This window comes from Rhea americana, unplaced genomic scaffold, assembly GCF_003343005.1.
Source record: "Rhea americana isolate MKP2758 unplaced genomic scaffold, rheAme1 scaffold_30, whole genome shotgun sequence".
In the NCBI taxonomy this organism is placed as follows: domain Eukaryota; kingdom Metazoa; phylum Chordata; class Aves; order Rheiformes; family Rheidae; genus Rhea; species Rhea americana.
This window is the reverse complement of record NW_028186424.1, coordinates 3,255,499-3,279,748: the sequence shown is the minus strand read 5'-3', so window position 1 is coordinate 3,279,748 and position 24,250 is coordinate 3,255,499. Positions and strand designations below refer to the sequence as shown.

The 24,250-nt window shown below is 38.4% G+C and overlaps 1 protein-coding gene across 2 annotated transcripts in view; it reads left to right on the top strand.

The window, feature by feature from the left end:
- AFAP1 (actin filament associated protein 1) overlaps window positions 1-24,250 on the top strand; it is a 115,151-nt gene that overhangs the window by 59,550 nt on the left and 31,351 nt on the right. For both annotated transcript variants that reach the window (XM_085309610.1, XM_085309609.1), the window contains exons 4-6: window positions 8,308-8,416; window positions 14,701-14,912; window positions 17,852-18,031. In XM_085309610.1, the coding sequence (XP_085165736.1) occupies window positions 8,308-8,416; window positions 14,701-14,912; window positions 17,852-18,031 (501 nt within the window). The remainder of the gene's footprint in view (window positions 1-8,307; window positions 8,417-14,700; window positions 14,913-17,851; window positions 18,032-24,250) is intronic.

Genomic DNA, 24,250 nt, shown 5'->3' with positions numbered 1-24,250 from the left:
ACAATAAAACTGGATATATGTTTTGTTTTTCCTGGAAGACAATCTCCTAATGATTTAACCACAAGTGTGCAGCAATATGCCGGAACCCCTGTAGATATAAATCAAAAGAATAGGTCATCTTCCTCCAACCCTTTCCTGCATACATACACAGTCACTCTGTAGGAGTGTTTCATATAAATGGGTTTCCTATTGTGGAAAAGTGACTTGACAGCCTCCTTTTATCTGGCTGCTTGTCAGGTATAYTCTCAGATATTTATTAGAAAATGTGGAAAGGAAACAATGTCCTTGGAGAAGAAAAAAATCATTTCTGAAATCAGAGAAATTCTTAAGGTGATGTATTAGCAATTCCCATTAATCATTCTTGAGGGGGGGACAACAGGAGGAAACAACCAGCCTTAAAGGTTCTAAACTGTGCAGTTAGCCTTGTGATAGAACAAAAGCAAGGGTGCTGTGTGCGAGGTAGCTACTTAGAAGTTTTTATTTCATCTGGATTTTTCTGCTAACATTGAAAATCAGTCACTACTCCTTGCTCTTCCTAAAAGATTAACTTAAGGTAGTATTGGCCTTGGAAGGTTTCCCTTGTGGAAAATGTTTAAAAGCAACAAAAATAAATTCTACGAAAATACATTTGTTTCAGTCATAGCTGGCCAATGACTTCAATTTGAACAAATCTCAGCATGTTCTTCCATAATGAAAGAAGGACCAAAGGGTCCTTTTGATCACTGAGTCCAGTCCTTACTACAACTGGAAATTATAAAACATTAGCCCTTTCAGAAAACTTACCAAAATCARTTTACTACCATATGGGTTTCTCTAAGCTGCTATTTCAGTTTGGAAGRCTGTTCCACCATCTCACTGTTCAATATCAGCTATTATTCTTATATTTAAGTAGTTATTTTTCCTCATTTGAGCCTATGCCTCAGATTTCCTTTGAAATAGCAATCATGTTTTTCTCGGTCTTCGTTTCACTCTGTTAAATTAAGACAGACTCTATCAATTTCCTTTTGAACTATATTTTTTTTTCTGTTGAGCTAATTCACTTTTGCTAGCAGTATTTCYCCTAAGCACCTGCTCTAGTTGCATGTTCCAGATTGATCGTGAGTGACCAAAATGGCAGAGAGCCTTCTGGACATGGTTTGGTTGTGGAATTGTTTCAGTTATCATATATGATTGCATAAATAATAAGGACARAATGTTTACAATCTCTTTCTGTGTTGATCATGTCTTGCAGAACACTGTAGTTGTCCCCATTTTKTTATAGAGGGTGCGTTACAGTTTCTTTTTTCATATTTGCAAATGGTACAATAGAAAACTTATTAATTAATATCCTTATCAATTAATTTATAAAACACCTTTATAACAATGTGCACCAACATATATCARAGCTTTTTTTTATGTCCAGGCTGCCGAAGGGAACTGTCCTGGACTGCCTTTAACTGCAGTTTGCATTTAAACTGGATGAACTTCAGTTTGGGCTTGCGGTAGGATTGAACTGCTTTACCGGTTCTCTCTATGATTATAGAAAGTGAAGGTGTTTACTCTCTTTCCTATCTTTACTATATCTTGATGCTCTTTGACATTCATAGCAGAAAGTTAGATTACTAGATTATTAGATTACTAATGCCACAGATTTCACAGGATATTGTCCTATCATCATTCTTATCATGTTCATATTTATGGTCTCAGGTTTTTYGGTATCTTGTTTCCATAAAACACTGTCCGTAAAACTTCCTGTCCATAAAAAAATACTCCTGTGCTGCTAAGGAGGAACCAGCCTATTTGTTTTTCCAAGCGTGTTGATTAAGATGCTGTTTACAAACACATGAGAAAGGAGTTAGGCCGGTAAGTGTTTSCTACTTTTGTAAGTACCAAAGTATTCTCTTGTTTTAATGTTCTGGAGCGTAGAGAATATGGTTTGTAGATAGCGTTGTCTGCGCTTTTCTTGCCCTGCTGCTGTGTCCTGTCCCCACTGTCATGTCAGGTACATGAATACATGAACTCCTGGAATAGGAATATTAATTTGACTATACTGGAGAATACAGACACTTCCTTAAACAGAGCTAGAGTAGCTTCCCCTGAAATGCCCATGCTGCTTAAAATTCAGATTCATCTTTCTCATGTAATATGTATGACAGATTTTCCCAGCATTAGTTAAAACCCATTTGTCTTCTTGCTGCCCCCAGACCCTTTGCTTGGTATGACTCTATTTTATTGTTCGTCTCTGAGTAGTKCTTCTAGATGGCTGTGACATAATCTTTTACTGTAAAATCTGAATGAGACAGAAATAATCGTATTTTTGTTTCTGGCTCGTTCTTTTTTACTTCTGAATTCTTTCCTCAGATCTCCTGTACCCTCCATGGAATTTAGAGTTTACTTCCAGTTCTGTCTTCCACAGAGCCTGGGTGTCACTCCCTGCAGATAGCTGTTACTTTAGTGATGCTCAAGGCTTGTCACTTTTGTTTTATATATCTGATTCTGAGCTCAGTTGATATATAGGTGCTGGGTTCTTATTTTCATTTGGCCCTCTCCACTGCCATTTTCTCTTCTATTGTTTAAAGGACCAGCTAAGCAGAAGAAATTCTTTATTTGAGGAAGTGGCAGTTCTGTCGCTGATGAGGTCCTTTCTCCAGATAGTCTTCACAGCAAAGTGTAGAGTGTAATAACAGTGAACAGATCTGTTCAGATTTTTTTTTTGTCTGAGCCTGCATTTTCTTTTTAGTCATGATACTCTACATACCAAACACTTTTCCATAGATACTGTTAATTAGGCAGTTACTCCTGGGTACACACACAGACTCTTGGCCATGTTGAATGTATCTTCATTCCCTATAGTAAAGTGTGTAAAGTGCGTACTGGTTTTATTGTTAGTCTTGAATCAAGATCACTCGAAGCAAAAGCTTAGCTTGTGGGGAAGAAGAACTTCAGAAGCATGTGTTGTGATTGCATTGATTTACTTAGTGGTAGTTGTGTGGGGCTGTGCCAGCACTCCGTTGTGCAACTGTGTTGCCCACCTTGCAGCCACAGCTAGGGACAGACAGGATTATTCTGTTCTAAAAAGTTCAGTCAATGTCTCTCAAATAAGTGCTAAGCAAAAGGACTGGAGCAGAATGGGCTGGCAGAATCCTGTACCTGATCACTTTTCTATCCGTGTTTATCAGTYCCTTTTCTGTATCTGCTAAAACCAGACCCCAGAGTGCCAGTGATTAATAGTTCTGCAGCACTACTCAACCTTTTTCTCACATATTGGAGATATTTATGAGAGCCTCTAACCATTCCTCTGAGCAATGATCATTTACTACCTGGCTGGCTGGTTCCCTGTCTTTAGTCGGATGTGTTCAGAACCTGGAAAGAGAATATGCTAGACTTCTTTCATGTTATTTACCTCTCAGTTTCTTAGGGTCCAGCTAACAATCTGATAAATTAATAATGGCCAGTTGAAGAATTCAGTTTCTGCTTGTCAGCACTYAGGCTAATTTTTCACTCCTGCACAGCTCAATATGCCAGAGATCACTCTTAATGTCCCATGCAGTCAGCACTTTTGTCCTGAATAAATCCATATAGAAAGTCCTCAACTGTTGGCAGAAAAAGAGATTTCTTTTTAGCATTGTAGTGATGTTGAGTTTACTGATAACTTTCGTATCAACTCTGAGTGTGCCGCAAGTACTGATGCCCARTTTACAGTCTTTACAGTGGCATGGCAAAGCTGAGTTGAATAGTGCAGTCAGTAATGCCCATATACTATGTACTAGGATTATAAATGCGAGAGCAGTCTTTGATCCCGTGGGCCAAGGGTATGGCAGGGTTGTGCTGAGGTCCGCTGTGCTCCCAAGAGGATGGCAAGTGAAGGTGGCAAGGGTTCTTCTTGAAAGCCAGCATTTGGCCRCTTTTCCAGTGTCAGGTTGCTGCTTTTGGGTGATGTGGGGTTACAAGGCAGCTGGCTCCACAGTCCGGCAGGGACTGAGTTGGTGGTTGATCTAATAACACCCTTGCGAGAATGGCACTTGAATTGCTGGCAGTCTTCAGCGGCAGCACGTGTGCGTTGGCAGACTTTACCTCTCTTAAAGTCACACGTTTTCACTGGAAATCTCCACATGCTGAATGACTGCATAAACTGAGATGTTTCTTTTTGTTTCCTACAAGGTGTAACACTTCACTGTAATGTAAAAAAATTTAATATCCTCAGAGATATAAAATGATCTTTAGGAGGATGATCTTTAGGATGATCTTTATTTTCTTCTGCTTTTCATATTGCTTTCTACACTATATACTATCACATCCYCATCAAGTATGAGCAAGACCAACCCCCAAAAACAGGATAGTTGCTGCCTGTCTTTGTAGGTACCCTAGGTACCTTCTGAGGGAAGGGTGAAGTAAAGTTATCTCCTAGGATGWAGAGAGAAGGAGTTTATTTGTGCTCCAGGGAACACAGATGGGCTGGTGGAGAGAAAGACCATAATGTGCCCGCAAAGTATTCTCTCCACCAAGTCTGTTTTTTAGTTTCCAGTGGAAACAGGAGTTTTAATTTCCAGGTAAGTATTGTTTATTATTTGCAGGTATTTGTTTCTCTCAGCAGTCCCTCCTGTAAGTTGGAATTGGGCATCTCATAAACCATCTGGTCTCTAATGTCCTCTGAGTGCTCAGTTCTGCAGGGTAATTAGCACCCCKCTGCTTCTTGGATTCAAAAAGTGCATCTCACATTTTGTCTTAAACCCAGCAGCTGTCAAACACCTTCATCAGTTGTCTCAGTATTACTGATATTACTTGGGGCACCAGTATGTCACTCATCTTTGTCCTTTTTCCTCCAGTGCGATCAAATAGTGATAACTTTTGTCTAACTCAGTTCTTRCGCCTGTGATTGAGCAAGGTTATTTGTCTTGAAAGGCAGCATTCCCTAATTTTCTTCCTTATGGCCTATTCTGAAAAAATAGAGGTAGAAATTTGTGTCAGTGCTTTCTTTGCAGTTTGCCGTGTCTTTCTGTGTGATACCACTCAAACTACACATGTTCCATTCTATTTTTTAAGATTTAATCTTTTAAAATAGTATATAAATAGTTTTGTGCTTTATTTATGRCCTTTTTTATTTTCAGATAAGCTAATGAGAAGTTACTGAATCAGGATTTATTTCAGTTTGTACTTTGTAACTTCATCAAAATTCATCTATTGAAAAATTGCCAAGTTGAAAGCATTAAAATATACAACTAGCAATAGTAAAGAAATTTAAATACTGTAGATATTAATAAGCAATATCAACATGCTCACGTTTACATATTAGATTTTTTGATGCCTGGAGGATTACATATTCCATAGCTCCCGAAAGATGTTGTTGTTTGTGGTACAGATTTGAGTGTGGCATTTTTATTTTGTATTTATCASTTGGATGTTTCTACTAATCATCATTCTTTTTTTAAAAAGAAAGGAGAAATAAAGCTATTTTATAATTGTTTTCCACTTTGTTATGGCAAGCGCTGCAGAACGCGTTTGGGAAGCGAGGGCCGGCGAGCGCAGCAATGGTTTCCATCTGTGTTGACGTTGGCCGCGCAGCCCTGCCCGCCCCAGCTGCACGCAGGAACCGCTCCTCCGGCAGGGTCGAATTCAGACAAGCACCATTTGTGTTTCATTTCCTTTTTTCTTTCTTTCGGAATAACATTTTGTCTAAAAACAAGCATTCCCCCTAACCACCCCCCTCGATCCGGATCTTTATTGGAATCTCTTACTTGTTTCTGGATAAAAGATGGCTTTGAAACCTCGTTACTGTGTCAGGTTGAAATGGGAATGACTCTCCGGACGGATATTTCCTGGGTGAATTAGGTTTAATAATGATAGGAATTTCATATATCTGATGTGCACCTGACGGGGAAAGCAGTTGGAGGCTAGCCAGCGACGTTATATCTGCGTTACGAAGGGGCCGGTGGGAATCCACGCTGCCGCCGGCGCGAAGCGGGGAGCAAACGCTGACCCTGCCCCGCTTGGGTACGGCTCTGCCCGCCGGAGCGGAAGGACGCGGCGTCTCTCCCGGTTCTGCCACACGGGGCTACCGCTTGAGCGCAGGTGTGCGGGGCAAGAGTCACAGCGCGCTGACAGTTTTCCAGTATGAACGGGCGCCTGGCGTTTTTTGGTGTCCCTTGCGCCTGTTGCGCYGCGGCAGATGAACGCGAAGGATTCATTTATTTTGTGACGACGCGCAGGTTTGCGGTTTGCCTTTTTCAGCTGAAYCGTAGGGAAGCTGTGCTGAAAGCTTTATTTTTTTCGTTGTTTTGGTTCTTTGATAATTTCTGTAGCAGAACTGCTCTGTGAGGAAAACTCTTTCGGTTCACGTTGGAGATAACAGTAATTGCCATCTCTTTGAGTGTGACTAATATTAAGTTGGCTACATCACTTGATGTCAAAGTAATGTTAGYGTAAATCTCAATCTGACCAAAGTTTTGATGTTCGGTCCCAATTCAGTTCATWGCTCATGAGGAAGTTGCTGGTGTTACGAGGAGATCTCTTAGGGCTGGAGGGCTGATATTTTCACTAGCCACCTACCTTTCTGCACRTATCCATAATATACATTATACAAACACTTCAAGGTAGGAAAGCCTATTTTATATAAAGGTAACTTCAGAGCGCGCTAAGGATGGGTTTCTTTTCACAGAGCTGTTAAGAACRGGGAGTCCAGTGAAGGTTGACAAGCAGCAATGAGATTTGAGGATGTCTAGCTCAGAAGTATGCAAAGACAGATTCAGGCCTAAAAGTGCCCGTGGAAGTTATTGCAAACCACCTGATGTCCTCTGATGTCGTACACTATAAAAAAGAGGCTGGCTAAGGAAACTAGTGAAACTAGTCACTCCAGCTTCATCTGTATTCTGTGGGAAAGGCTTTATGCCTCTACTAGGCTACTGAGCCCATCTGGGATCCGGTGCTCCAGAAGAGCCTGTATCTGACCATGAGCAAAGCCCTCCTTGACTAGTTTATTCCTTAAATGCCTCTATTCATTTCCTGAATTTAGACTGGGTGAATCCAATGGAGACATATACTTACTACATTTACCTCCCATTATGAAAAAGAGAAAGATGTGTTGAAAACTGTTGCTGCAAAATGAGACTCTCGTTGCATGTTGTATTTTTGTCGTCATACGATAAACTGCTGGTGTTGGAAAAAGGCTTAAGTATTTCCTTCAGTATGAAAATATGGAACGAAAACCTTGTGGCAAATATGAATGAGTTCTATAAAATACAGTTGTTTTGGTACTTGTTAAGGAAATAGAACAGTAAAGGCATATCGTAGAAGTCATACAGTACTAGATTTACTTTGTTGCTATATCAACATACCAGCAGTCAGTCAGTTTTAAATTTAAAACAGGTTTATGTTTGAAAAGAAGCATTTTAAAATTTGACCTGGTATTTGAAATATTTATTTTATCGTATAATAGTTTTGTGATGTTCTGAACTATTTGTTAGTCGTAGCTCGGATTTCACTATGTAAAGTTAGCTTTTTAAAAAATAATGTTGACATTAAGAATTGATCTGCCATTGAAAAGCAAAATGCGTCACAAAAATATGGACTATGTTATCTATCCTTAATCTATGCCAGCTCAGGCCGTCTGATTTTTGTTCAGAGTTCATATTTCTTTACTACTGTAATAGAAATTATTTTATACATAAATACTAATAAATAAAGCCTCAATAATGTAAAATGATCTATCTGTAGAAATCTCTTTCCTACATAGGTCTTTAAAGTTTTTAGTTCTTCAATAGAGAACTTTATCTTTCCAACATTTTTACCACTTAATGTTATTTTAGAAAGGACTTCTTTTAATGTAATTGCTGTCTTGATTTTGCCATATTTAGCAACGGCAAGTATGATTTGCCTGTTCATACATCCCCAAAGGACTCAGTTTGAGTATACACAGTATGGTTCTGCTTAATTATCATCGGTGGAGGGAAAAGACTTGACAATAAYGGTGCATTTCAAGATGTGTGATTACGGTATAAAGCATAATTAAATCACTTCATTGCTTTGCAGTCTCAACATCTGCTTGGTGTTGTTTAATTATAGCAACGGATGAGAAGCTTGAGATTTAGACTTGTTTCCCTTCTAAAAGCTACTGTCCTGCGGAATATTTCTTACTTAAGGGACCAACTCATCCCTCAAGAGCCTTACCTTTAGATATAGTTAACATAAGAAATAGTCACCAGAGAAGCCATTAAGGTTATGAGGCTGGTAATATCAGCACTGATCATGAACAGATATTGTCAGCAAGTTTACTTTAGCACCTTGTTGGTCTTTAATCACTTTTTTATTTTCTTTCTTTTTTTYTTCATTTAGCCACCAGATAATGGGCCTCCACCATTACCAACATCATCCCTTCCAGAAGGCTACTATGAAGAGGCAGTGCCACTTAGTCCTGGAAAGGCTCCTGAGTATATCACTTCCAGTGAGTAGTATATGTCTGGGTCTGTTTCGAGCAGCTGCTAATTCCAGTGTCCTTCAGTATGTATAGCATTCAAAGGCTGCAGCTCTCATATTTGTGCTTTGGTGATGTGCAGTAAGCATGATTTCGACCATTTTTGGCCATTTGCGATTGTCCTCACTGGCCATACATTGGTTTAGTTTGTAGAGATGTTTCTGTGTGCGCAAACTAGGTTCCTTTTTGAGGAAACTAAACCCAGAGCTCCACCATGCATATCAAACCTGCTGCACCACCCCCACTGGGGATGGAGAGTCCAAATCAGCTTCTGGTCATCTGGACAGCTTTGAACGGTGAAGGTGGTGGGGGATATTCAGACCAGGGCTCCAGAGCTAAGTACAGTCTAACACAACCTTCTTCAAACTCCAGATAGTGTAAATGTAGAGGCCTCAAAATTTGGTGTTGATCTGCAGACCTACTGATAACTTCACTGATAACTATTGCGCCAAATTAATCATTACAGCAGACAGATAAACATCTAAAGAAAAAAGACAGGACCTTTTCTAAAGCGAAGAATAAAAAAGATGTGATTTGCAGCATTTCTGATGACATATTATAGACAGGGATTGATCATTCATACTGAATCCTGAAAGCTGTGTTTGATGCACATGACTACTGTTTTGACTACTCATTTAGTGCAAAAGGCAGGGGCTACCTACTAACTGATCACCAAAACTTCTTGCTGCAGCACACAAACGGTTTTTATTGTATCCAACTACTSAGCCAGAGACTGACTGTACTTAAGTGGTGATAGGATGAGAGCACACTGATGGAACGATGAAGTGACTGCTGTGAGTGTTTACATGGGGTCAGTGAGTAGGAATTTATGTTCTAAAAAATTGCAAACATTTTCCTGTTTGCTACTCTTTTTTTATTGGCTGAGGTAATTTATTACTCATTTCATCTATCACTGGTAGTTATTTTTTGTGACCCAAAGATGAAAGGGATATCTGCTTGCTTTTTATAGACGCTTCTATTATTTGAACTAGAATGAAAGAATAAAATAAAATCTCTGTTCTTAAAATACATACATAAAAGACACTTTAGAACATTAAATTTTAAATTTGTACATTGTATGTCAGGGAAAATTGTTTATCATTCTGCATTAGCTCTAAAAATAAAAACCAGATTTAGGTATCTGGCAGCTCTTAATTTACCTAGCAAATTCAAGGTAAGAAAGTGTTTTGTATAATGTAAAATAAATGAAGGAACACACAGTTTTGCAAAGCAGCACAATCATTCCTGTCTTTATTTCCTCCCTTGAGTTGCTGCAGGGTGGTCCTGCTATGCCCTGTAATCTTGTGAACTGCTGATTTGTGTTTGGTCATTAAACAAGAGCCATGCTTAGGCAGGAAAATATTAATAGTACTGCTAAAGGATTACCTAGGAACAAAATACATAACAAAATAAGAAAGTGATCTTTTATTTTGCTTAGCTATCCAAAACCAAGAAAATATTTAGAAGATCAGACTTGAAGTGTTCATTAATAATTCCATAATTTATATATATATATATATACACATATACATATACAACATTTTAGTGTAACTCATAATCTGTCTTGCCATGATTTTGCTATATTTTATGTCCTGTACTCTTTTACTACGTAATAAAAGTCATCCACTCCTCATCTGTAATAAAGTTGCTTTAAAATTCAATATACTATTCATGATACTGAATATTCATTCACCACACAAATAAAACATCCACTAAATCCAGTGTGTTTTTCTGTGGGGTTGTGAACAATACAAATATAGGCAATTAAAATAAACCATCAAAGCACTGTATTAAAGATGGAACCTACAATTTTTCAGACTAATTGAGACTGAGAAGGTCAAAAAAAAGAAGTGCTTAAAGTGTGGGACCTGCAATAGTAAACTGTTAAATAACTGTTGAGATAGATATAATTGTCCTGAATCTATTGTCTATTCCTACAGAATATTTTTCTAATGTGATTAATAGCTATCAGGTGCACATCCCATATGTCYTACCTATTAAGAGGGATGGAAATGCAAGAGAATTACAGAGGAATATAGTTTGTGGAAATGAAATATCTACAACCTCTCAATGTTCCTGTGTTCTATTTGTAATTTCTATTTGAATGAAAGTGAAAGCAAAACTGTATATGGCTTGATTGATAATTCTCTTCCTTGTTTATTAAAGTACTGATCTGTACAATATGTCTAAATTGTTATAGGCTAGTCTTTGGAATACACCATTACAAATTATTTGAAAGGCTACTGTGGTACTTACCCTTTAACATTAGGAAATTTTCATTCAGATAATCATAAAAAGCTGTTGTCAGAAGCTCAAATAACCAAAAAATGCAGAAGAGACAGAAGAAGAAGTAGATACATACAGCAGCACTGCGACATGTATCAGTGCATCCTAAGTCACTGAGACTTAAGTAGACCTAATAAAACCTCTTTCTTTTGGAGAGACGCTGTAAGAATCTTTTTTTCCCCCTCCAAATCATGATCAGTGTGAATGCTCTGTTACCCATCTCTCCCCTCTCCTCCCCTCCCCAAGACCCAAAGAGTGTGTTGATTTGAAAGTATGCACATGATGTTTTCACAACTTACCTATGATTTCACGTTCAGCCTATTTCATTACCCGTTGTGAGGAGACTATGTTAGATGACAGGATTTAGTCATTAGTAGCCTTTATATGACTTACCTTTTCACTGTTTAGCCTTCCACAATTTAACATTTTCTAATAGGCAATTTACTGCTTTTAGTGAGAAAGTAATACTGCTTCAGAAACCTTGGAAATTATACTTCCATACAGAATTTCTCAGGATATCTTTCTCAACATCTGATACACATTGGTTATGTATGAATAGTAGAATGCCTATGGTCATTATGTTAAATATACTAGTCACTTCACAAAATGAACAGAAGCTGGTTTCTGTCTCAGAGCCTAAAGACCTCAGAGATTTGTAGGCAGGAGATGGCAGTGAYTCCCCAAAGATCTCCTTAACTGTGCTAGTGTGGGGAGTCCAGAAGTGTCAGTCTCAGAAGCTCCTATTGGCTTTCCTTCTTCTATAAACAGAGATTTGAATAATCTTGCAATGCTATGTCAGCAGAGTCCCATTGCTGCTCATACAATTTATCCCCAGCGTGAAATCTGCCCTTGAACTACTTGTGAAACTGATAAAACTTAAAGTAAAAAAAAATAATAATAAAATTATATGGTAGAATGCTGTGGAAAAAAAACAATGGTTCAACCCAGTAACCTTGCTGAAAAGAAAGTGAGATTGTTGCATGGAGTTTCAGGTAAGAAGAAAGCAGCTCTGTTATGTGGTAGAGATGATTGCTAATTATATTCAAGGTGAAACCTTTTTTTTCCTGCAATATGAGAAAGTTAAAACATGTTCTAAAGAGGAAAGAAAAATCATCTGCAAAAATAATAAAAACAGATCCAGTATTGCCTTTTACATCCTTTGGACAGATGCACTTAAAATGCAGGTGGAGAAGGCATCTTCAGACAGAAAAAAGTCTTTGATTCTGCTATGGAGACAACCCTTCTTCAGTGGATGCTTATAATACAGAATAATGACTCAGCTCACAACAATCTTAATGGAGACTATGTATAAGGAGTGTCCTTTCTTTACACTCTTGTTTCAAGTTGGTCTACTGAAAATGGGCACAAACTGAACTACAGGAAGTTCCACCTGAACATGAGAAGGAATTTCTTCCCTGTGAGAGTGACAGAGCAATGGAACAGGTTGCCCAGAGAGGTGGTGGAGTCTCCTTCTCTRGAGATCTTCAAGGCCTGCCTGGATGCAACCCTGTCTAMCATGCTCTAGGTGACCCTGCTTGAGCAGGGAGGTTGGACTAGATGATCTCCGGAGGTCCCTTCCAACCTTACCGATTCTATGATTCTGTGAAAATAGCACCAGAGATTCTTACACTGAAAAGTTGGTTTCTTAATTTTAGAGGAAAAATTTTAATGGTAATTAAATGGAAAACCGCTATCAGAATAGTATTGCCTTATCTCCCTGTTTGAGTAGTGATTTCTCATCTCCTTTTCTGCTTCTTACTAGTTCTCCAGAATTTTTTAAGTTTCAGAATAATCTTATTGCCAATACTGCAGCAAAATCACAAATGATGTGAAAGACTGTACAAAAAGAACGAACGTTTAAGTGACCATTGTGGCAATGGCTTAGCTGCAGTAAAGAGTACTATTAAATTTGCAGAAGGGGTGAGGGAGATATGTTACAGACACCAAAATACTGCTTTTTTGAAAGGGGAGAGGGTGGAGTTAAAGATTAAATGCTTTACATGAAAGACCACTGGTTGCCAAAGAGACAGCAACTTTAGGTTATGACAGTTTTTGCCTTAGCCTGTGTCTCTGGGAGATGGGCTTCTTGAAGAGGCTGATTTAATGACTGGATCTTGCATTTTTGTGTTTGGTAACTTGACCACATTAATCATTCTGCCTCCACTTCAAACAAGTTGGTGTGCTAAAGGAACATTAGATATTGGTCGGTGAACTCCCAACTTCTCCAGATATCTCTGTGTGAAAGGTTCTGAATAGCGTTTACAACACAAGGGGAGCAGGAGGAAGTTGTTGTGTTTTGATTCTGGTTTTGGTGGTTTTTTATTTTTGCCTTTTTTCCTGCTTCATCAGGAGGAAGTCAGAAGAGACAGATGAAATGGCAAGTTCTGCTAGATCTTGCATTTTCTTTGGAACAAACATGGAAAAACAAAACAAAAAAACCCTACAGAGTAACTATCTGTCAGATTATTCATCTGCCCTAATTTTTTTCCATCTTTTTTCTTGTTTTTCATAGAATGAATGAAAAAAATGCTCCAAATTTCCTTTATTGATAATCATTTGTGGCTTTTTCTACTAGCCTGCATGGAGCTGCCCCTGAGCCAAACACTGCATAATTGAACTGATCAGAAGACAGCACTTCCATTTCATGAAAAAACCTCAAGAGCTTGAAGTTTTATTTGCATTTCCCTTTGTAATGAAGATAAAAATTTGTAAAACTTGTCTGTAAAAACACAGACTGGGTCTAGTCTTGGTTCCGGGATGTTGAGGTTTGGGTGTACTGTGTTCCGACCTCCTTGTGGCTAGGTGCTAGCCTTAGAATGAGCTCTGCAGCCATCCACCTTCTTGTCCTCTTCCCAGTTTCCTCAGATCTCTCTTCCATATCCTGGACTGTGCCCTAAGTGCCTAAGCTAAAGGAAACAGGAGATTTTCTGGCCTAAAAATATATCAAAGTCTCCTTGTAATGTTCAAACAAAATGTCAACTTTTGAAATTGTTTTCTACTGAAAATTTTCTATTTTCAATTTCCTGTTGAAAATATTAAAAATATCATATCTCCTCCATGGGAGTATGTGATCTCAGGATGTTTTGCATGCACTGAGTGACAAGGGTGCCTTCAAGTGTTATTATCTGATGGGATTTATATACATGTATATGTATGTATGTATCTATATATACATAGAAATGTGTATGTATGGGAGAAGAGAGATTCTGTGATAATGACAAATCCATTTTGTAATCAAGGTCACTGCTACAGAACTGATTACTTTATTGAAAATGAAAGGCCTGACCAAAGACCATTTAATTAGAAAGGAATCTTGTTATTACATTACTAAACCTGGAGCAGAATTAAACTGTGTAGGCTGAGCACATAACAGGAGATTTTTTTTTTTTGCAGAATGCTTTTAAGTCAAGCAGAGTCTGTATGTCAAGAAAGAGCATCATCTATTCAGCATTAATCACTGCATGTGTTGTATTTTAGAGTTGTATGAAATCTTATGCGCTGTGCTTTACTCTTGTGACCTCTGTCATATTCAGTGCTTGTTTCTTAATACACTGTACTAATATTTATATTTCTGTGCCTAAGTGTATTTTGCATTAAGCAACAGGGCAGGATTACAACTTCTATTCTGTAAAAGAATCACAAAAGATGAAAGTACCTGCCAAATAATACTTTGAGGATGACAAAACACGGGCTAAAATTCTCTGTATTTATTTTCTGTTCTCTGTTTTAATTAAAATTCCCAAGGTGTCAGTATGAGTCTTTTATAACATTTCATAATGAACAGCTTTCATCTTCTATCATCTCTTATTCAACGAAACGTGTTTTGATATTGCTAAATGCAGAAACAGTTGTTTGTTTGTGTCTGACCTTTAAAAGCCTTTACTTAAAATGAAACATGTTGAGATTGTTATTTCAGTTTTTTTCGTGGCTAAATGTTGTAACTTGGCACTTTTATGCTTTCCTTAAAGATTATGATTCAGATGCTATGAGCAGCTCTTATGAATCCTATGATGAAGAGGAGGAGGATGGAAAAGGGAAAAAAATGAGACATCAGTGGCCATCTGAGGAGGCCTCTATGGATCTAGTGAAGGATGCCAAAATCTGTGCCTTCCTCCTTAGAAAGAAACGATTTGGGCAATGGACAAAACTACTGTGTGTTATCAAAGAAAACAAACTACTGGTAATTTTTATTTTTATCTAGCTGTATTTTCATTATGTCTTTTAGATGATGTATTTATTTGTACAGGAAGCTTTTTCGTAATATATTGCAAGTATCCAAGAAGCAGACAACCACTGAAATGGTAACTGTATCATTTAGCCACATAGGACTTTGATTTTTATTGCACTTAAACTTAAATTCAGGCAATTGCCTGACATATGAAAGAAAGTCTGCCCTATACGCTTCTAACATATTTCATTTAAAAAAAAAATTGCTGAAACTGTAAATCCAATCTTTCATTCCCTGTGGAGGCAAAAGTCTCATAGGGGAGCTTTGTGTATGAACTGTTGGATCAGACTGTTAGAAAGAAAAGTCCCTTGTTACACTGAGAATTCACTTGGCAGCATATGCCGCTGTAATGTATACACTTTAAACTAAACCTCGCCATCTGTTCGGCAGTAATTACAGATGCAGTATTCACATGATGCACAGCTGCATTATAGAAGGGAAAGAAACAAGTGGATGTATTTGTTCCTTTAGTAAATCTCTTATGTTTTTTTTCTGATTGGAGGCGCCAGTAGAAGATTCCGTAAGTTAGTAAATTATCTGCCCATAGATGTGGTTTTGTTTTTTGAAAAGAGAGCCTAATTGACATTCATTTCTGTATCAGTGTAAGCCACCTAAGGCTTAAAATAATAGATCAGTTGGGGGATGACACTTAGACACTCCTTATCTTCTAAGCTGTTGGTTAGAGCTGTTGTAACTAATTATGTAACTAATAATTATTGCAATATCCCAAGTGTTAAAAGCTGATTAAAAGGTGATAGACCATTTTCTGAAGAACATCATTATTACACTGATCCAAGTTTTTCTGTGTTCACTTTCCAAGTGCATTTATGCTTATGCCTTTGTAGGAAATACTAGCATTTGAAATAGAGATAACTGGAGAAGAGATTTCTGAAATATAGTTGGAATTTGTTTGCCAGTTCTCCGTGGTTTCTGAGGATTTTTAGAACATTGATTCTGATTTGGTTTGCATTGTATTGTTGTGATGCTGTTATCCTTAGTTCACGTTAGTATTACCATAAATCAGAATCACATCAGATTTCAGGAGCTTGTGATAACAGTTTGAAGTAAAGGAGGAGGGAAGGAGATTTTCTCAGAAGTCACGCAGTATTTCTTCTAGAATTATGTTTGTTGTTCTATATAAAAATGTTATTTTTTCCATTTTCCTTTTCTTTAACCATGTGTGTGGTCTTAAAAGCTTTTCTTTTTTTCCTTTCAGGGATTGTTTTTCAGTAATTCTGTAATAGGGATTAAGAAAATAAAAATCACAATAGGAGTCAAATGACAAAGTTACATAAGATTAGTTTATTGTTTGAAGGAGGACTTACAGATGTAACTTATGAGATATGCAAGTAAAACAAATATATGTTCCTAAGGATTAGTAATTGCCTATGTTATAAATACAGCTTTGATCATAGGACCAAACTATTTTGATTAGAATTAGCTATTAGAAATAGTTTTTAATAGAGAATTACTTTTCACATAAAGTTGTTTAAAATATTAATACTCGAGTTTTAGTAGTGTATAATTATAAGTAAAATCTTTAACTTAATGTAAAGGGAATCATATGCTCTGTAGTGGTTCTTAAATTAAATAATGATGTATTTTTACAAGGTTTCATAGCTTGAATACTTAACTTTTAATTATTACAAACGTCTTTAAATTTGTGACTAAACTAGAGGAATTTTGAGTTAATGAGCCTTGGAGAGGGAGGAAGGATGATGAAGATTTGCAAAGACTGGTTGAGAGTGGCTGTATTTGTTCAGCCTGAATAATACACTTTTAGCAGCTACTGTGTTTCTGACTGTTGCATCATGAAGTGGACACTGCCAGCAGGCACTGCAGAGTGTGTGCTTTTCTCTGCTCACATTTATGCTCAGTCTTATATGTATGCACCTACTAATCAGTCCTCTTGAATATCATGATACCCTTTTAGCCTTCATACTTACTTGTCTGGGCAAAAGTCTATTCGCACATATCAAGTAACTGGATATTCACCTGCACAATTAAACAGTGTTCTGCAGTCTGGCACTCAGTGACAGCTTTAGGGAGCTGAACTATGCTGAGGTAGTAGCTGAGAATAGGGACTAGGTCTGTAGGACAGGTTAATGCTATGTGAAACCCTTCACGTTTAGATCACCTATTCAAATATAGAGCAGGTCATCAGGAAACCAACATGAAAGGGCTGTTCACTGGCAGTACTTGGCTATCGAGGGAAAAACAGCTGGCAGTGCATATGGTTTTAGCCAAGACCCTAAAGACTAAACCAACACAGAGGCTGGGCTGTGCAGTGACAGATTAAATTGAATTAGCTGGAAAATTTTCCATCCTGTGACTTTGCCCCCTCTCGGCACTCTGCAAATTTTGTTAGCTCAACGTAGATAAGAGCTGAGTAAGTCCATGTCTGCTCCTCTGCAGTGTGTAGGCACTGGTGTAGGTTCACCTGGTTGTACCAGACTGTCACTGCCAGAAATGATCTCCAAGTTGCTCAGCCCACAGTCAAGAGGGCAGAGTGAGTTCCTGGGCTTTAAAGTCCTTAACTGTGCCAGCATATTCTGCCACCACGTGAGAGCAGCTATCCTAAACCATTCTCTGCCTATCCRATCAAGCTCAAGGTTGAGTCATATGGATAACATAGAGAAGCTTAATGTCCTCCATATGTTGTACCTGTCGTGCAATAAAAAGCCTCTATTACTATCAGTCTGGAAGGAATTTTGCTCTGCAAAGGGGATGACAAAGAGAAATGGAAGTTAGTGTTGACTAAACTTTGTGGTATGTCACAAAGGGATGCATGGAAAATATTAAAAATTAAAAATATCATTTCAATATAACAACATCTTTCCCAAAAAGTTCAGAAAGGTGAGATTTAACTTGTGTTCCTTGTATTTATTTAGTGTTACAAAAGTTCCAAGGACCAGCAACCTCAGATGGAGCTACTGTTGAATGATTGCAGTATCACATACATTCCCAAAGACAGCAAAAAGAAGAAGCATGAGTTGAAAATCACTCACCAAGGAGCAGATGCACTGGTTCTAGCAGTACAGAGCAAAGAGCAGGCGGAACAGTGGCTAAAGGTAAGGTGGGGTTGCTGACCCGAAGCTTTTCCACTAACAAGTGTCCTTTTGCCTGGTCAAGTCCTGTTGAAAASTGAGATTCAGACAGTAATTTTCAACCAGTTCCAGACCACTTACATCTCATCTAAACTGGGGCTGCAGAAATCCAGACTTAATGTTTACACCTTGAGGAACCTAGAATACTGTAAGCAGCTCCTTGGCAACCRGCAGTTCATGCTGCTGGTGCAGATGTTTTTCACTCCTGGTTGCACAATAAGCTGGCACCAAGAGGTGTAAATTCCCCTCCTCAYACAACTCCATCTCATTTTGCAGAAGGCTTTGCTGGTTAGGGTACACGCTCAGTGAGCTGCAAGCTCAGGTTGCTGTTGGATAGGCATGTACAGGTGGCCACCAAGGCTACTATGAAGAAATTGGGCATAGCACCACCATTGTCATCTTTTTAAAAAGATGAGGAGATACTTACTTGAATGACTCTGAATAGAGAAAAATCCTTCAGCTTCTGGTTGCTAAGTAGAGGCTACTAATCCTAATTTAGCGGCATATCGTATCTATTATAGTTTGTTTGGGAATGTAGGCTTCTGAGAAATGGGATTTTGTCATTTCCAGTCCTTTCTGTTCAGTGTCTAAAAATGTGGAAAATCCCAGCACAAGTGCTGCAGTTATAGATCCTAAACAGATTACTAGTATTTATGTTGGATTTTGCCAGTCTCAGATGTGGAGGTCAGTAAAGTAGTGTGGGAAACTACCACTGCAGTTGCAGTGGCTTGTTTTAAGGCCTTTAATTCTAGCCCTTTAAATGCATGTAAAAATCTGAATACATAAGACTCATCAGGCATTCTCCGTGCTGTGCTCTGATCAAACCTTATATGGTGCCTATTTTGCTAAGAATAAATTGTGTTTTTCTAAACACAATTGAATTAAATACATAGGAATTTCCTGATGACAGATAATTTTTCTGCAGAAGAGTGAGAAGTAAAATGCAGCTTAAGAGGTATGAGATCTATTGAAGGCTAATTCAACAAATGGAAAATTAATCTGTAATTTCCTCTTTTGCAATGTTTGAATATACCTTTTGGGATTTTGCTAGGTTTGTGCATGTCTGTTGTTTTTGACTGGGAGTTTGTATCTTAGAAAATACAATGTTGTCTTTTTAATAGAAAATGAAGATAGTCATGARTTTTATAGGCATTTTCTAATATCGTTATCTTGTTTTATCTCCTAACACCATCCAAGTATTCTATTAACTCACCTCGTGTTTCAAAAATACTGATTGGAATGACATYCGCAGATCATACTCTTTTCCAAGGAATTCCAATGCAATTAGGTCATCATAACTGCCCCGTTATTTCCTGCATTGTTTTAAACTTGGATTTGGCAATGCTGAATACATTGGCASTAAGCAGACTTTCTTTCATTACAATTTACTTAGTTCCTTCACATGGCAAAGCTCTGTTGGTAGAGCTCTTTCAGGTACATGGCAATGCAACTGTGCACTCAACATCCAACTCCTCAGTGCTGCTGGAACACCTCTGTTCTGTACAGCACAAATTACCTTCCCAACAACAGACCTAAAATGGTTTATGCAGTGCTTGCAACAGCTCCAAGGTTTTCAGAAAGCATGGCTTTTCAATAAAAGGCAATGGGGTTGCATTTTTAAAAATACATCAGAGTTCAAGACTTTTTTTGCTGTGAAAATAATTATTTTTTGCTCAATCAGCCCTCACTTCCAGTGAGCTCTGGAAATCTTGTGTGGATTTATGTAGGAAGTTACCACGCTGCATTATCTTGGGAGAAGTGATTTGAACTTTTCCTGCCTGTCTGTCCGAGGCATGCTCCCACCCAAGCTCTCTGTCAGCAGCATATGATTGCTGTAGGTAATAAAATGGGCAGATTTACAGCCTCTGGTGATAGAGGAAGGTCTCTGCAGCCATCTTTTTTAATCATAACATACCTTTTCCATCAAAGATAGTGGAGCCAGGTTGTCAGGCAGGCACAACAGGTTCTCATGAAGAACCGCATGCGTAAGTGTCAGGTCAAGGCTTTCCTCTCGAGCCTGAGAAGCTCAAAATGGCTGCGAAAGCCAGAGCCACTCATGAGATTTTCCCACGGGATCTAAACCAGAAGATTTTTTTAAAATGGTAAGATGTAGTCGGTATAAAAGATATTTGCTTTGGCAGACAATTTTAAAATATCAATTGGAATACAAGTGATATTAAAACAAGTAAAGCTGAAATAAATGCACAGTATTATAGATTTTTTTTGTAAAGATGACAACAAAAAACAGCTGATAAACCTAGTGTAAATTGAAGTCTAGACTGCAAACCACAAGGGGAGTTTCAGGTTTACCAGGGAACAAATGCTTGATGAAAAAGAGATAGCTGATGTCACCAAAAAGATTGCAGAGCATCAGGCGTAACCAGTGCAAATTCCAGGCTACAGTTGAGATCATAGCAGTAATACATTGTGCAACATAAAGCAGTGGAAATTTCCAGACGTGAGTCCTAAAATGTACCCACAAAAATGTACATGAAAAAATATATGCAGTTATACGCTGACCCAAACACGAGCTCTTTCCATGGATGCTTGAATATATGTGCATCTGTGTGCACTTTTGTGCCTTTGCGGTCAAGTAAGGTATTAAAGTCTGCCTGTTTGTCTCAGCACATCCAACACTGAAACTAGGTACTTCTTTGTCAGCATCTCTGAGAAATACTGCTTTAAAAATAAAAGAACTACTAAGAACATGACATTACAAGAAGATGCTTATATAGTGGCTTCGTTCATACAGCTGAATGTGTTCTGTGTGCAGTACCTTCAAACTAGACCACAAAAAACTGCACTTGAAATTAAAAATCAGAGGATGCCAGAGAAATGAAATCTTAAAGTAGCTTCTTGTAGAAGACCAGTAGAGGAATGAAATAGCCGCAGTGTCCATCCCTGAGGCCTTCCCCTCCTCCTAGCATTGCCTCCTGCATACAGGTATTTCTGATATTTTGCCATCTTTTCATGTGATGAGGAAATCTATCATTTTGAAATAYTGAACTTCATTTTTTCCTAACATTATCCTCCCTTTGTTAACTTCTCTTTATTTGACTGCATGAAGCCATAGTTTGCTGCAGTGTCCTCAGTAAGCCAAGTGGCTAGAATCTGCAACTGAACAGAGAATATTCCAGGTCTATCTGGATCATTTTGGTAATGTTGAGTTAATTCTGGACTTGCTGGGATAGAAGAGTTTTTTTCCCTGAAAAAAAAAAAAAAGAAAAAATTAGGATTGTGAGTGCATTCAGTGTTTTAAGGACCTAGCAACATTCGTCATAAGACTGTTAATACAGTTACCCTACTCAGTTTTCATCTCTGATAATTGCATATTGCCTTGAGTAAAAGTCTTTGGAAATGTCTTTTTTTCACTGCCCTGAGCTTAGTAAGTGGAGTTATGTAGCTTCTGGGCTTCACTCTTTATGTGGACTGGGTTTTACCGAGGAATAAACTCTTGACAGAGCTATTAGCTTACCAGTTTAAATTAGCACAAAAATGACTTTGTAAYTGTAAACATTATGTGGTTAGTTTTACTTTCTATTGGAATTTTCAGCTAGAGATCTTTAAATTAAATAATATTCCCCAAAGAGGTTATTATCTCTATTTTGTAGCRGAATGAAGTCAAGTGCTGAATGATCATGCCTTAAAACTGCCTGGAAAAAAAAATGCATCTGGGGATGTATACTCTGAGTAACTGATTTCCATACAGCATTTGTTAGTTTTTAAGTAACTTCAGTAACACACTGTGTCCCAAGACAGTCAGGCTGAGTTCTTTCTGTACCGCACATCATCACCAGCAGTAAAGCCTTTGCAAAGCATGTTGAACCTCCCAGGACTTACGCCCCCATTTTCCTAATGATATGTTTTTAGTTACATCATTTCAAGACATTGAGAGGTCAGTATGTTTGCCTAAGAGCTGCTCGAGGTATAACGTGGAGACACAAAGGACTGAATTGTGTGCAAGAGCTTTGACCATCCTGCCACAGAGTCCTCGCCAGCGCGGTCTGACAGCGTGGAAAGACCCCAGCTCTGCMGTGCATGTTTGTGCAACTGGCACTATGGAAAACAATGCATTACTTAAAAAGAGCAGACGCAGTACGTAAATCAAAAAAGCGGTGCATGCAGAACCGCAAACATCCTATTTGCACATTTGCTCAGGGATGAATTTTCCTTTAAGCTCCTGGCTGAAATCATAAATACAGGCTGCAGCAGATCTCAGCACAGACCTGAGTAGGGCTGGCACTTGGTCCCCTGTTTTAACCATCAGATAGTTATTGCTTTCCTGCTGCTGTTTYCCTTCTTTCTGAGCTCATGGCCTGAACTGCTTTCTCTCTTCTACTTGCAGCTATGTGTAAAAAGGTATTTAAATTGTGCGTAGTTCAGGTTTGCAGCCTGAAGTGCTACTGCCAGGGCTGGGGAGCCGGTTCCCCTGCAAAGGGCACYTCTCCCTTTGTGGCAGCAGTGCCTACAGCTGAGCTCCCCAGCACCTCCCTCTGTGCGACTTGGGTTGTATACGGCTGTGTGTGGCAATAGACTTCTTGGGAATAGTGCAGGAGAGAGGATGCAAGGCTTGTGTTGGTTGAGTATGTCAGAAAAGAATTTTTAAGAGGATATACAGAYGCTAAAGATAGGCCTTTTTAAGGGGAAATCGAGGCAGTACGGATAGATCTGCTGGTTGCCAGAATCTTGCCCCACTTTGCTCAGTTAGACAGCAGTAAGGTAGTAGTTGAATCTTTTCAGGCCAGGGTATTCTTGGGAATGATATTTTCCAGTACACAAGTTTCTTTTTAGGATCCAAAGCATAGGTTATGTGGGTAATGTCTGCTTTTCCTCTAATTAATGTAGATTGATTGACAATGAACTCCATGGGGCATGTCCTCTGCTTTTCTGTAAAGTAGTAGTTGAGTTTTGATGCTCCGTTAAGAAGAAGGCTGTATGTGGCGTAGTTAAATATTATGCAAGGGGTCCAGAAGAGAGAGAAGATGAGACTATGATCATGCRGGAATGGTGAGGAGTCCAAGAAAGTCACTGCTTCTTGGCCACTCAGCTAGGAGTGTTACGGGAATGAAAAATACTCTGAAGCCAATCTTTTTCCATCTGCTTTATTGTGCATAAGCAGATTTCAGCTTTGCCATATTCCTTATCTTCAGAGTTAAGAAGAGACAAGCGACAAGGACTTCAGTTCATCCCACTAGAAGCAATTTCTGTATTCTGTGAAATACATGGGTATATGGGAAGCATTGGTTTGTTATTTGGATTTTTAGCCCAGGTTTATAAAGAAATGAAGCAACTGTACAGTCAAACCATTAGTGTTCTCCCTAATCACTTTTTAACTCTATCATTTTTAACTTAATCCTTTCCTTACCTGATTTAAAAGACAGTGGCAGGCTCACAGGTGTTAAATTCCTATGAATTTCATAAAAACAGGCACTGGGTAGAGGAGAGGACACTATAATCACGTCCCTATGGTGCACAAGTCTGTAGCCTGAACTCATCCCATGGTATCCACCAGGAGAGAGATTTATACATTCCTCAAATACAGGAAGAGTTTCAGCCACTCTTATTCCTTATTAGGCACCAGAGAGTTCAACCACAAGGAACCAGCCGGAATTGAGGTCTTCTGCTCAGAATTTGTTGGGTTCCTTTGTGGCAGGTTCAGGATAGCAAGGAGCTGCCTTTCTGATTTTATTGCAGAGCTAGTACTTTAACCTGGAGCCTTTGAAGGTAGCTAGAAAATTCTCATGATTTGATCGTTACGACTTTACACGTAAAAGAAATAAAAGTGCAGCAGGTATTTTGCCTCCAGTCATGCTGTGTCGTTTAAAATAGAATACAATAGCTACAGAAATTTGTAGATGAGTGCAGGTATGCTTTTTATAGTAAAAGTTAGTGATTCTGTAGTAAGGTATTTTTAAAGAGAACTATTCCAGACATACCACATGGCAAAAATTCCACTGACTTCACCCATTCTTGTCAACTGCCTAGGGCAGAAAATCTTTCCAGCCTTATAACTGCAAATATTTCCCCTCTATTCCTTATGCTGCTGAAGTCAATGCAATATACTTTTATATATTCTGATCCATCTGGGGATTCAAGGTCTTTCTATAATATGAAATATGAAAAAATAGTATAGGTCAGGCTGCACAAATATTTTCCAAGTTTGCATTCAGAAGAGGCAGTTTT